The sequence below is a fragment of the Camelus dromedarius genome, chromosome 4 (genome assembly GCF_036321535.1).
Source record: "Camelus dromedarius isolate mCamDro1 chromosome 4, mCamDro1.pat, whole genome shotgun sequence".
Lineage (NCBI taxonomy): Eukaryota > Metazoa > Chordata > Mammalia > Artiodactyla > Camelidae > Camelus > Camelus dromedarius.
In genome coordinates, this window is record NC_087439.1 from 51,537,652 (window position 1) to 51,551,286 (window position 13,635).

At 42.1% G+C, this 13,635-nt stretch overlaps 1 protein-coding gene and 1 long non-coding RNA gene across 4 annotated transcripts in view; one reads left to right on the forward strand and one right to left on the reverse strand.

Annotated features, from left to right (window-relative positions):
- LOC135321141 (uncharacterized) overlaps window positions 1-13,635 on the forward strand; it is a 124,929-nt gene that overhangs the window by 25,854 nt on the left and 85,440 nt on the right. For 2 of the 3 annotated variants that reach the window (XR_010380633.1, XR_010380634.1), the window contains exon 1: window positions 11,869-12,003. The exons of the other annotated variant lie outside the window; for it this stretch is intronic. This is a non-coding gene — a long non-coding RNA (uncharacterized LOC135321141). Of the gene's footprint in view, window positions 1-11,868; window positions 12,004-13,635 lie in introns of those variants that run through there. 3 annotated transcript variants of the gene reach the window in all.
- TTN (titin) overlaps window positions 1-13,635 on the reverse strand; it is a 284,130-nt gene that overhangs the window by 18,365 nt on the left and 252,130 nt on the right. Inside the window, exons 294-311 of the mRNA XM_064484940.1 lie at window positions 12,763-13,059; window positions 12,073-12,660; window positions 11,681-11,983; window positions 11,268-11,564; window positions 9,605-9,892; window positions 9,193-9,492; window positions 8,619-8,921; window positions 8,224-8,529; window positions 6,343-8,109; window positions 5,717-6,010; window positions 4,736-5,023; window positions 4,319-4,618; window positions 2,158-4,224; window positions 1,753-2,055; window positions 1,319-1,624; window positions 923-1,213; window positions 532-828; window positions 95-400 (exon numbers count right to left, since the gene is read on the reverse strand). Of these exons, the coding sequence (XP_064341010.1) occupies window positions 95-400; window positions 532-828; window positions 923-1,213; window positions 1,319-1,624; window positions 1,753-2,055; window positions 2,158-4,224; window positions 4,319-4,618; window positions 4,736-5,023; window positions 5,717-6,010; window positions 6,343-8,109; window positions 8,224-8,529; window positions 8,619-8,921; window positions 9,193-9,492; window positions 9,605-9,892; window positions 11,268-11,564; window positions 11,681-11,983; window positions 12,073-12,660; window positions 12,763-13,059 (8,901 nt within the window). The remainder of the gene's footprint in view (window positions 1-94; window positions 401-531; window positions 829-922; window positions 1,214-1,318; window positions 1,625-1,752; window positions 2,056-2,157; window positions 4,225-4,318; window positions 4,619-4,735; window positions 5,024-5,716; window positions 6,011-6,342; window positions 8,110-8,223; window positions 8,530-8,618; window positions 8,922-9,192; window positions 9,493-9,604; window positions 9,893-11,267; window positions 11,565-11,680; window positions 11,984-12,072; window positions 12,661-12,762; window positions 13,060-13,635) is intronic.

Below are 13,635 nucleotides of genomic sequence, written 5' to 3' on the forward strand. Positions count from 1 at the left end.
ATAAATTCTACAGGTTCTTGGAAATGGCATGTTGGAAAATTATTTGTATTATGGTTTTGATGGGCATTAGTTTTCTGTTTTTCTCGGAACTCACATGATGGTTCTCTGCAGGAGATAAAGTTGGATGCTTCACTGGGTTCACTGTTACCAGCAGCATTTACTGCGGTCACCCGGAACTGGTAATCACAACCTTCCATCAGGCTAGTCACCTTCAGCCTGGTATCATACACCACATAGTCCTTGTTGACACGTGTCCAGCGCAAGCTCTTCTTCTCACGTTTGTCTACGAGGTAGTTTCTGATCTCATTGCCACCATCAGATTCAGGTTTTGTCCACTGAATGATGATATGCTCCTTGCCAGCCCCGACTTCTTCAGGTATGCCAGGTTGTGATGGAATAGCTGTTTATGGTTTTATGAAAATAAAGGGATGATCAAAATTACACAAAATCACTCCTGGTGTGACTGTCCTCCCCTCCCCCTGATCCCATTACATTTCAACCACCAAGTTGTTTAAAAGTGTTAATACTCACTGAATGAGTTTCTGGCCACAATTGGCTCTGATTCAACAGGCACACCAGGGCCGTATTTGTTTACTGCCCGCACTCGGAATATGTATTCGTTGTTCTTGATGAGTCTAGTAACTACATGGGATAGGGTTGGGCATTCGCCTTCAACAATCACCCAGTTGAGCCTGCTAGTCTCGCGTCTTTCCACAAGGTAGTGAGTTATTTCTGCTCCTCCATCTTCCTGAGGAAGGCTCCAGGCCAAAGTGCACTTCTCCTCTGTGACTCTGCTGACGGTGAGCTTTCCACATGGGCCAGGGGAATCTAAAACAGGTTAAGGATGAGCAAGGATGAGGAGCTTTCTTTCTGCTCACGCTTGAGAATGCTATGCAAATCAAAGATCATTGAACATGCTTACCAAGAACTTTGACCACGACAGACACGGACTTGGTCCCACTGGCATTCTTAACTGTTAAAGTGTATTTTCCACTGTCGCTTCTGTCACAGAACTTGATCACAGCAGTTGCTCGTTTGCCAGTGTACTGCAAAGAGACTTTTTCACAGAGCTCTAGTTCCTTGTCTCCTTTGGTCCAGATAATTTTGGGTTCAGGTTTGCCACCAACTGCGGCATCGAGGACAAGATCCGAGCCTGCTCTGATGGTAACCAGATCACCCTGTAATCTGGCATCCAGTTCGGCTTTGGGTGGAGCTGTCATAGGCAAAACAGATGTGAGTAAACATAGGATAGTTTATTTTCACAGAAATTATGATAATTTAAAGGGAGAACATTGACTATTTTTTTTTTTTTTTTTACCGTATTCATCTCGGCAAGTGACGGGGCCTGTAGATTCTGATCCTTTGCTGATTACGCCTGCTGCGTTCTTGGCTAATACACGGAATTCGTAGGTATCTCCTTCGCTGAGAGCAGTAACGGTGAAGAAATTGTCAGATACTATGGTATAGTTGCACTTCAGCCAGCGACCATCTCCAACTTCACTGACCGGCTTTCGCTCTATGATATAGCCCACGACCTTGCTGCCTCCGTCATACACGGGGGCAGACCAAATTAGTGATACTGTTGATCTTGTGACATCTGTCACCTCTGGTCTTCCTGGTGCATCTGGAAGTGATGCAAAAAAAAGTTTAAAAAACGCAACTCTGAATTCCGCTAGTACCAATAATAATGATGATGGTGGTGATTAATAATAATAATGAACAACAAATGTACCCTTAAATTTTGATACCTACCAACTGGGTTTTGAGCCATCATAGGTCTTGAAGCTTCGCTGGCTTTGCTAACACCTGCGGCATTGAGTGCGTACGTTCTGAACTGATATTCCAGTCCTTCTACCAAACCGGTCACTTTGTAGTTGCACTCTAAGCAGGGCACTTTGTTTTCTTTCACCCAAAGAATGGTGTTACGTTCTTTCTTCTCAACCCAATAGCCAATGACTTTACTGCCACCATCATGGTAGGGTTCTTCCCAGCGAATAGACATGGCATTGGCAGACACGTAGTAGACCTCAGGTCTGGTAGGTGCACTTGGTGGGACTAAATATAAACAGAGGCATCAAATGTGAATACAATTTTAGAAAATTTAGGGGAAATATTTAATTAATAGAGACTTGGAAATATGATTTTCATTTTTCTTACCAAATGGATGCTCAGCAATGACTGGTGCTGATTCTAGGGGCTTGCTGACACCAAATCTGTTCTCTGAACTGACACGGAAAGAATATTCCATGTATTTTGTAAGATGAGTGACTTTAATCTGAGTGCGCTTGACACTGGAATTGACGAGCTGCCAAGCTGTTGTGCCCGACTCACGCTTTTCAACTATGTAATTAGTAATATCGGTGCCTCCATCATCTTGAGGTTCAGCCCAGGATAGGACACATGATTCAGCTGAGATAGATGAGACCTCGATGGGGCCGGTTACTGGACCTGGTCTTCCGATGACCACAACTGTGACGGTGAATGTTTTAACACCAGCTGTATTTTCCAGGGTCAAGAAGTATCTTCCAGAGTCACCTCTCATGCTGTCCTTTACAGACAGGGTGGTTCTGTCTTTTGTTGTTGTGATACTCACTCGATCTGTCTCCTTAAGTCTCATTTCTTCAAGCTTCCATGTTACTCTGGGGGCAGGACGACCACTGATCGGCACATCAATGGTAAATGTACTTCCTGCTTTGCAAGTTATGAGCTGATTGGTAATTCCAGTGAGATCAGCAGTGGGCTCAATTTGAGGCTCCTTGATGATGACCGAAGAGAAGGCTTCCCTGGGTTCACTGTAGCCAGCGTCATTCTTGGCCTTCACACGGAATTCATATTCAGTGTTCTCAACGAGGCGCTCCACTGTGAAAGTCAGCTGTTTGGTGTGACCAGCCTCAACCCAGAAGTCAGATCCCTTTTGTCTCATTTCCAGCAGGTAGCCAGTGATTCGGCTGCCTCCATCATGGTCAGGTTTAAGCCAAGCTAATACCGCAGAGGATTTGCTTGTGTCAACAACATCGAGTCTCTTAGGTGGAGCAGGCTGTTCTGTGGCTACCATTGGTTCTGGCATCTCATAGGGTTCCCCAACACCATACTCATTTTCTGCAGAAACACGGAAATAATATGGAACGCCTTCTACCAGGTCGTTGACCTTTAGGATCTGGCGAGTGCATTTTTCACTGACCACCTGCCAGCTACGGCGACTTGCTTCTCGTTTCTCTACCACGTAGTGATGGATTCGGGCACCACCATCAAGGAGAGGGGCATCCCACATCAATGTAACAGATCCCCGGGTCACATCCTTGAAGGTAATTGGGCCAGGTGGGCCTGGAGAGTCTAGCACCTTTACAATGAATGTGATTGACTTACTACCACTGCTGTTTTCCACGGTAAAGGTGTATTTCCCTGCATCATTTCTGTTGCAGTTTTCCACAGTGAGGGTGCTGAAGGAGTCTGTTGTATGGATATCAGCCCGAATGCTAAGGTTTGAGTCAGGTTTGCTCCACACGGCTGTTGGAGTTGGTCTACCAGAGTAGGCAATGAAGAGGCGAATACTGGCCCCAGCCCTGACAACATGAGTCTGCTTGAAGTTGGCATCGATGTCTAACTCAGGAGCTGTTAATCGGTCAACAGCTTTAATGGTGCCGGTCACTTCACAGCTGTCTCCCTTTCCAGCACCATTGACAGCACTCACCCGGAATTTGTATTCTTCTCCAGCTTGTAGATCGGTGACTGTGTATCTTGTCTTCACACATGCTTCTACATTCACCTTGTGCCAGTCTCCTAAGTCAGCTTTGCACATTTCAATAATATACCCAATTATTTCCATGCCTCCATCAAACACTGGCTTGGACCATTCTAAGCTCACAGTTGTCTTTGATGTGTCTGTCACTTTGACCACAGTGGGAGCACTGGGTGGGCTGACTGGTTCTCTACATTTGATTAGTCTTGAGATGCCACTGGCAGGTCCTACTCCTGCAGCATTTTCAGCCATGACATGGAATTCATACTCGTTGCCCTCGGTCAGACCGGTGACTTTGAATCTTGTCTCACAGATTGGTCGTTTGCTGATCACTTTCACCCATCGAGTGCTCTTCTTTTCTCTCCTTTCGAGGATATACTGTTGGATTTCATTGCCCCCATCTGATTCTGGCCTCGTCCATGTCAGGGTAATGCTATTGCCTGTTATGTTACTAGGTTCTGGAGTGCCAGGGGCATCGGGAATAGCTGTAAAATGAAAACAAAGAAGTAATCCGTTAGACACGTTTGCTTGGAAGTGAATCTTATGACATAGTACCACTTAGTAAAAATGGACACTCACTGTACTGTATTTGAGCAACCACTGGGTCAGAATCCAGTGGCCTGCCAACACCAAATTTATTAACTGCAGAAACACGGAATTGGTATTCATTGCCAGTTATTAGTTTACTGGCAGTATAGCTGTGGCCTTCACAATTATCCTCAATTAGTGCCCAAGCAAGTCTGCTGGTTTCCCGTTTTTCAATGATGTAGTGAGTTACAGGAGCACAGCCGTCATTCAGTGGAGCATCCCACCACAGGGTCATCTTCTCTCCAGTAATACTGGTGAATCTTATTGGCCCAACTGGTTCTCCTGGTGTATCTATAAGAAAAAGGTTCCAGAGTTAGTTTCTTTTCCCTCGCTCATTAAAATGTAATCAGGCATGTCTTTAATCCAGGTCCTGTAAATTGTAAGATTAAGAAGCTATTTTAGGAGTACCTTGTACTTTCACTTTAATTTCTGCCTTTGTGGAGCCAGATGCATTTTTGGCTTCCACTGTGTATACACCACGATGGTCCCGAGTAGCATCTCTAACAAAGATGCTGGTGGATCCAAGGACATCTGTTATTTCTATTTTCATCTTCTTTTCAATTTCTTCTCCATCTTTGAACCAAGTTACTCGAGGTACTGGTCGTCCTTGCACCAAAGCTTTAATTCTGAGATTCTCTCCAGACTTAATAGTGACACCATCAAAGTACTCAGGGCCAAACTCTACTATTGGTGGAACTATAAAAGAAATAGAAATAATATGCATTAGTTTGGCTTAATAAAGACATAAATAACCATGTTTTTCATTGGTACCATATCCTAAAGCCTGGAAGGGTAATGCTTATACTGTGTCACTAAGGGCTATTTTGAAAGTAGGACTAATAATTGAGAATTTAGATTGTGGGGTTAAACATTTGCATATTATTGGGTTATCTCCTTTGCTGATGTCTGTCATGTTATTAATCTTGCATTGCCATTTATAAATTGAGAAACAAAACATTTACAGATCATTTACTTCCTAATACTGCTCGTTTCTGTAGGAGGCCATCAGCTGCACTCAAGCAAGGCGATGGTTGTGCTGTTGGATCTGTGTTGTATTTTAGTAACTTCAGAAGAGATGGACAGTTCTTTTTGAGAGCTTTTCCCTTGATTTTCAGTGTCTGAAATTACAAAGCTAAAAACTCATTCCCACCTGCATGCTGTTTATTTGGAAAGGGAATGAAATAACAGACATGGTAAAAAGAACTGATACTAATTACATGTTTTTCCTCTTCATCTGAAAGGTAGAACATCTAATTCATCCACCTAACAGCCTTTGGTAATCTGTATGAAATGTTGTTTCTGTTCCCATTTTACAGACTAGGGGCTAAAATATTTTTTAAAAAACATACATGATCTTAGTGACACTGGAAATCAGTTGTAAACGCTTACCATTTTCATCTCTTGTCATAATAACGCCAGAAGACTGTGAGGGCGGGCTTATAGTTCCAACAGCATTTCTTGCAATTATCCTGAACTCGTATCGATCCCCAGGACTAAGTCCTGTAACCGTGTACTGACATTCGCTGACATCGGTAAAGTTGCATCGAGTCCAGCGATCGCTCCCTTGCCGTTTCTCAATGCTGTAGGCCACAATCTTACTGCCTCCATCACGCAACGGTGGGTTCCACTTAAGTGTGATGGTTTCCCGGGTGACATCAATGTAGTCAGGAGTGCCAGGTGGGTCTAAATAAATTATATGGAAGTTAAAAGTGTCATTATTTCTGTAATCAACTCTTAATCCTCAATGGAAGAAAAATAAAGTGGATAAATCGCCTGAATTCATTTTAGCCACTAATTGCAATTTTTTTTGTTGTATCGGAGTCTTAAAAAAAAAGAACTCTCAATTACCTTATTAGGCTAATTTAAAATCATCTCCCTTGTTTTACTTGACCAGCTCTCTAGTGATAAGAAGATATGTGAAAAGGTGGTAACGTAAAAGAAAAGCTGTGTTCGATTTGTCACTAGTACATTCAGTTGCTGAATTAAATAGATTTGAATAATTCTCAGTCACTTACCTACTGGGGAAACAGCCAAGGTAAATTTGCTTGGGTCACTAGGTGAGCTTAGGCCGGCAGAATTTTCAGCGTATACACGGAACTGGTAATCCAGGCCTTCCATTAGTCCAGTAGCTCTATATTCTCTTCCAGATATTGGTGATGTATTAAGTCTTTGCCAGAGGATGCTATTTCTTTCTTTCTTCTCAACATGGTATCCAGTAACTTCTGAGCCGCCATCATAAACTGGAGCATCCCAAGTTAGTGACATGCCATCAGAAGTTACATTGTATGTAACTGGCTTTCCTGGGGGGCCAGGAATCCTGAACTGATGTCTTGCCACAATAAGGTTTGACACAAGTGGCTCGCTGACTCCGTATCTGTTTTCTGCCCTAACTCTGAACTGGTATTCAGCATCTTTGACCAGATTAGGAACTTTGAAAGTTGTCCGGGCCACGCTCGAACACACCATCTTCCAATTAGTTTGTGAAGCTTCTCGCTTCTCAATGCTGTAACAAGTAATTTCTCCTCCTCCATCATCTTCAGGCACATCCCATGACATGATGACACTGTCAGCCTTGACTTCATCGAATCGAATGGGTCCTTTGGGCTTTGATGGTGGGCCAAGTGTGATGATTGTAATGGGAAATGAGTTTCTACAAACTGCGTTATCAAGGATAATGGTGTATTTCCCTCCATTCTCCTTCTTAGCATTCTTAATACTCAAAGTAAGTTTGTTTTCAGTTTTACTTAAACGAACACGTTCACTCTCTTTCAGTGGCAAACCATCTTTTAACCAACTGATAGATGGTTTGGGTTTTCCTTTATAAGGTAATTCGAGGTGCACATTATGCCCAATTCTCACACTGACCTGTGCTCCAGGGATTTCTGACAGGTCAACTTCAGGTGTAATCACAAGTTCTTTCACTGTAATTGGCCCAATAGTGACACTGTCACTCAGTCCTTTCTCATTTTTGGCAGACACTCTGAATTCCAGGACTGACTGTTCCTTGAGTTGGCTAACCTCTATTTCACATGTCTTAGTTATGCCAGCATGTGACCACACTTGTTCGCCTTTGCCTTTCCTTTCCACGATGTAGTCTGTGATGACACTACCACCATCAAAGTCAGGCTTGGTCCAGGTCAGCGTAACAGATGTCTTTGTTGAATCTTTCACTGAGAGGTCGCGTATAGGAGCTGGTACTTCAGCAGCCTTCACTGGCTCTGTAGTGTCACAGGGTTCCCCGATTCCAATTTCATTTACTGCAAGAACTCTGAAGAAGAATGGAGTTTTCTCTGACAAATCTGTCACCTTAAAGGATGTGCTGGAACATTTGTGTGACACTGAAGCCCATGTTCTCTTGGTGGCATCTCTCTTCTCAATGATGTAATTGATGATGGGAGATCCTCCGTCAATGAGAGGAGGCTCCCAAAGCAAAGTGACTGTGCCTCGAGAAACATGTTTAACCTGTAGTTTCTGGCAAGCAGCTGGTGTGTCAAGCACTTTAACATTCACAGTTGAAGACTTTGGTTGACCAACTCCATTTTCTATTGTGAGGATATATTTGCCTGTATCATTGCGAGTGACTTGGGGAATAATGAGTAGTGAAGATGAATCAGTGTTTTGAATGCTGTATCTGGCGTCACTGCCAAGATTCTTCTCATCTTTTCTCCATGTGACAGTAGGAGGAGGTCTGCCTTTGAAGGGAATAAACACGTGCACATCTTCACCAGCTTTAGCTATAATGGAGGTCCTGAGAGCCACATCCAGGTCGATCTCTGGTTCCTCTGTAGACATAAAATGGACATGGATAATGAATTTTAATGCATGAAAATGAGTGATTTCCTGGAAGTACTCTATTAAAAAAAAATAAAAACACAGTCACACCAGTTGGTACGTACCAAGTATATCTTTAGCTTGTGCGGGTTCAGTCATTTCTATAGGTTCTCCTTGTCCAGCACAGTTTACCGCGGATACCTGGAAGTAGTAATTGACTCCGGGCTTCAGGTTAGATACCACATATTCTGTAGTTCTGACCTCTCCCTTGGCAGAGACAACAGTCCATTCCTCTTCCTCTCCTTGTCTCATCGCAACGACATATCCGGTAACAGCACTGCCCCCATCATAGACAGGTTTACTCCAGCCAAGAGTGATGGATGATTTAGTTGAATCTGCAATTCTTATCTTAGCTGGTGGGCCTGGAGGATCTGGAACAGCCATTCACAATACAGTAGTTACGTGATCATGTACAATTTGGCGACAAGAAAGAAGACACAGGTGAAGACACCACACTTACCAATAGGATCGGCAGCTTTGTAGAAGTCAGATGGTTCAGAAAATGGACCATGTCCAGCAGCATTTAGAGCACAAACACGGTATTGATAGTCACTGTTTTCTGTGAGTCCTGTCACTTTCTGTCTGGTGTCACGGATAGTCTCCTTTAGGACTTTAAACCATCCCAGACTCTTCTTGTCTCGTTTCTCAAGGATATAGCCACTTATTTCACTACCGCCATCTGCAACTGGCCTGCTCCAGACAACTGTCATTGAATTCTTGGTAATCTTTGTCACCTCTGGCACGCTTGGAGGCCCAGGTGTAACTGTTTAGAAAGGAAGAGGAAAATGAATTTAAAGGATGAACATTACTGATAAATTCTATATTTTAATCTTCAAATCCTAGCTAAGAATACTAGATTCATTTATTATACTTTCCACCTTGTGAAAAAAATGATAATGAGAAGAGATATGGGGCACAAGAAAATAAAAATCAATCAAGCTCTGAAAACATCTTCATAAGCTAGCGAATAGCTGATATGTATTGTTACATTTACAAATGTTTGATTTTCTTTTTCTGATGCAACCATGGCTCACCGAATGCATTCTTTGCTACCACTGGATGAGATTCCAGTGGATCACCAATTCCATATTTGTTCACAGCTCGAACCCGGAAGACGTATTCATTTCCTTTGATAATTTTGGTGGTTGTAATGATGCACTCTTCCAAATGTTCGGACACCATAGACCACACCACGCGGCTTGTTTCACGCTTCTCCACGATGTAGTGAGTGATTCTGGCACCACCGTCATCCGCTGGAGGCTGCCAGAGAAGAGTTATCTTTTCGGCGGTGACGGTCTTAAACTCAATCGGTCCACCTGGAGGTCCTGGTTTGTCTGTCAGTGAGAGAACAAAACGTTGTATTAGTCAATTTTAGAAGTCTTCTAATTTAAAGTGATTAAGTTTTAGGCAAACAAAATATGATGTTGGCCTGTACTCAGCACCTACCAAGGATCTGCACTCTGATGGTGGCTGAGGCTGAACCCATGGCATTCCTTAGTTTTAATTCATAGCTTCCACTATTAAGGCGATTTGTCTCTTTGATGAGTATAGATGCAAGGTCAGTGGTATTTTCAACACACACCAGTGCACTGGTTTGTAACTCTTTATCATCTTTATACCACTCAATTGTAGGCTCAGGTTTGCCAGAAATGCCAGCTCTGAGCCTCACAGATGTACCTGCTCTGTATTTGACAACTTCTGTATATTCTAGAGGCAAATCAATCACAGGTCCACCTGCAAGAAAAACAGATGAGAAATATTTAAAAGATTATAAGGATTAAAAAAAATAATGGCAACAACTTCAAAGTAATCTCACTGGCCTTTATGAATTAACATATACACAAACAGTAGTTCTGATCCTGTACATTTACATTTAAGCTTTTATAAGCCGCTCTTCTCTCCCAGATAGGGAAGAAAAATGGCGAGCAAGCTTTGTACCCCAGTGACACTGCAGTAGTTGCACAGGGACTTCAACGCCTTTGAAAGGTACTTTAAAGTCTCTGAGGTGTTTTATTCCAATGATAAAATGGGATACAGCAGTGAGAACATCATTGGAGAAGCTGCATTCTACATTTTCTCTCATTCTAGGTTCTCCCTCCTCTTCCTCTAAGCACCTCCTATTCTTCTTAGTTTCCCTTCCCAGTTCACTGGTATCTAAGTGGGGGCAGTTCATGTTGGTCCGTCGAGTTATGAATTTCCTACTCACAGAACTCTGTACTTCACTGGACTGATTTTCTGTCAGGCTGCTTGGAACTTTTGAGAAACAGAATGAAATGTGACTTGTTTTGCAGTCTCCCAAGTACTGATGCACAGTTCACAAAGCCTGGTTCATACAGAGAAGCCCTGGGATTCCCAGCGTGAGGACGGGAGTGGATGCTTTAGCTCAGACACCGTAGAGACTCCTCCTTGAAAATGGGGGACTTTTAGAAAAAGTGTTGTAGGGTGAATTCTTGTGAAGTTTTAATTTTTAAGACTCTGTTAAGTTCAGTGTGCCACTTATTTTCCAGAATGGTCAACTATGTGTGTTTTGGGCTGACAGCGATGTAGAGTGAATTCTGCAGTCTGTCTCTGGGAGTCCTCACTCTGTCATCAGTGAGCTGCCTGATGTTGGGGAAAGGATATAAGTACTCTAAACCTCAGTTTCTTTTCTGTAAAACTGGTTAACGTTAAGGCTGTTAGAAGTAGGGGAGAGAATTCATGGAAAGTACCCAGTAAATGTTAGCTACTGCTAATCTTATCATCATTAATGCCTCTGTTTAGTCTTTCACTTATTTAAGAGGAATATTCTCTGGGCATTCAACCATGATTTTATTATTGACTGCGAAAATTTAAAATAAAAATGTGAAAGCAGCAACTCATACAATCAAAGAATCATAAAAGGTTGAAGCTTGAAAGCCTTTAGCTATCCTGTAGTCTAAATCTCACGTTTTACAGTGAAGTCAGGAGGCCTAAAGAGGGGTTAAGGAATTTTCCTAAGACTCCCAGCTAGTTCATAATTTCTTATAATCTAACTAAGGTGCATAGTGAAAGTTATCCTATAGATTAGGACCCATAAGACAAAATACTAAGTTAAATTGCTGTTGAGATTCAAAGTGCTAAACATGCTTACCGTAAGAATCGACGCAAGTAATGGGACCTACAACCTCAGATGGATTGCTGATGGATCCAACGGCATTTCTAGCAAAGACACGGAATTCATACTGGGAGTTCTGAGTCAAGCCAGAGACGGTGAAGTGAGTCTCGGTGACATTGGTAAAGCTGGCCTTGGCCCATCTGCCATCTGGAAGATCTCGTCTCTCAATGATGTAGCCTGTAATCTTGCTTCCTCCATCAAAAGCTGGTTGTTGCCATGAAAGGTTGACAGAGTTCTTTGAAATATCAGTGATACGGACATTTCTTGGGGGTTCTGTGGTAATAACAGAAAGCAGATTAGTGGCATTTATGTCATTATTTTGCTCTGCAGAAATAAGGTTTGCATTTTTTTAAGCAATCAGAACTGTCCTCCTTGTGAAAAATACATACCACAGGCATCAATGGCTAGGACTGGTTCGGAAGGATGGCTGGGTTTTCCAATACCAGCAGCATTTTCTGCATACACCCTGAATTCATAGATAAGTCCGGCACTGATCGTTGTGACTTTGAAGTGAGTTGTGCGGATGACCATTTTGTTGACTTTTTGCCATAAGATACTGTTTCTGTCTTTCATTTCCAGGTGATATCCTGTAACTGCACTGCCTCCACTGGACACTGGTTCATGCCAGCTCACAGTGATGCTTTCTCGAGTAACATGAGTGACCCATGGTGTAGATGGCGGTCCAGGTGTTGCTATAAAAGAGAGAAGTCCCGTAAGTTAACATAGACATTTAAAACATTTAAAGGGAAACCTGGGATCTCTGAAAAGTTTGACAACTTACTGTATGGTAGTTTGACAGTCACACAAGCTGAATCTATGTGATCGCTGATGCCAAAGCGGTTTTCTGCCTTGATGCGGAATTGGTATTCTTCTCCTGTGGTCAGTTTCATGACTTTGATCATGGTTCTTGCAACTGTTGCAGACACTTCAGTCCATGCTGCGGTACTTGTCTCTCTCTTGAGTACAATGTAATTGGTAACCTGACTTCCGCCATCATACTTAGGAGGCTCCCATTTGAGAGTCACACTTTGTTCAGTTATATCACTAATCACAACAGGGCCAGTTGGGGGACCAGGCCTGTCCAGTACGACGATGTTAATGAAAGCTTTGGTTGTTCCACTGGAGTTGGCGGCCGTGATCTCGTATCTTCCAGCATCAGCAGCAATGCTTTCTTTGAGATTGATGGTCAGGTTCTCAGCAGTAATTTCAGTATTAAATCTCATGGTTGCTTTCAGGGGTACACCATCTCTTGATAAGGTCACTTTGGGCAGTGGTTTTCCAGAAATTGGAATGTCAACTTTAAGGTTTGAACCAGCTCTAACATAGACGGTGTGGCTTGGGAAATTCTTCATGTCTATTTCAGGTGGTTCTGAAAAATAAGAGTATGGCAGATGAAGGTGAAAAAGAGTTTTTAAAAATTAAATCAATGCAAATAATTTCAAATTTTGCTTCTTTATAAAATTAGACATACCTAGCTTCTCCTTAACGAGAACAGGAAGCAGCAGCTCTCTTGGGTCACTCAGACCAGCTTGATTTTCAGCAAACACTCGGAAAAAGTACTCAGCATTCTCCCTCAGACCAGAAATAACATGATGGGTTGACTTTACCACGGCACATCTAACCCAGTTTTTCTGTCCTTTTTCTAGTGCTTCAATGATATAATGTACAATTCTGCTTCCACCATCATGTTCTGGCTTCAACCAGGTCAGGGAAACACTGTCTTTGGATACACTTGTTACTCCAAGTTTTTCAGGTGGGCTTGGTTTTTCTAAGAAAGTAAAATATCAGAAGAAAGGGAAGATTATGAAACATTTTTCCCCCACATGTGTTCTTCCTGCATTGTCAAAAGAAAAATTTTAAATGAAGGCCATATAGTTACTTTGATTTGAGTCTTTCTTACTTTTTGTATGACTAGTTTGGCTTCTGAACCAAGCCACACTTGCCCAGGCTTTGCCATTCCATATCATAGCATTCAAATCAAGTTGTCAAATGACCAGATTAAATGATAAAATTTATCCCATATTTATCATGGGTATAAAAATGAGGAATGAGATGAACAATTTTGTAAGAAATATCACAGTTTCTGCACACTCACACTATATTGTGCAGTCAAATTCAAATTCAGTTATGCTTAAACATATATATAAAATATTCAACATGTATTATCCAATTCCAGCTATGTCAATTTCTACTTTTTTTAATCAATTAAAAACTCTGTCGGTAAGATTTCATTTTGTGGTATATAGTGTGAATTACTTGAGGTGTGAACCAAAAGCACTAAAAATTAAATAATAATTAGAATGATTCACACTATTCTAGGAAATCTAATATGGAAATCTAGGTT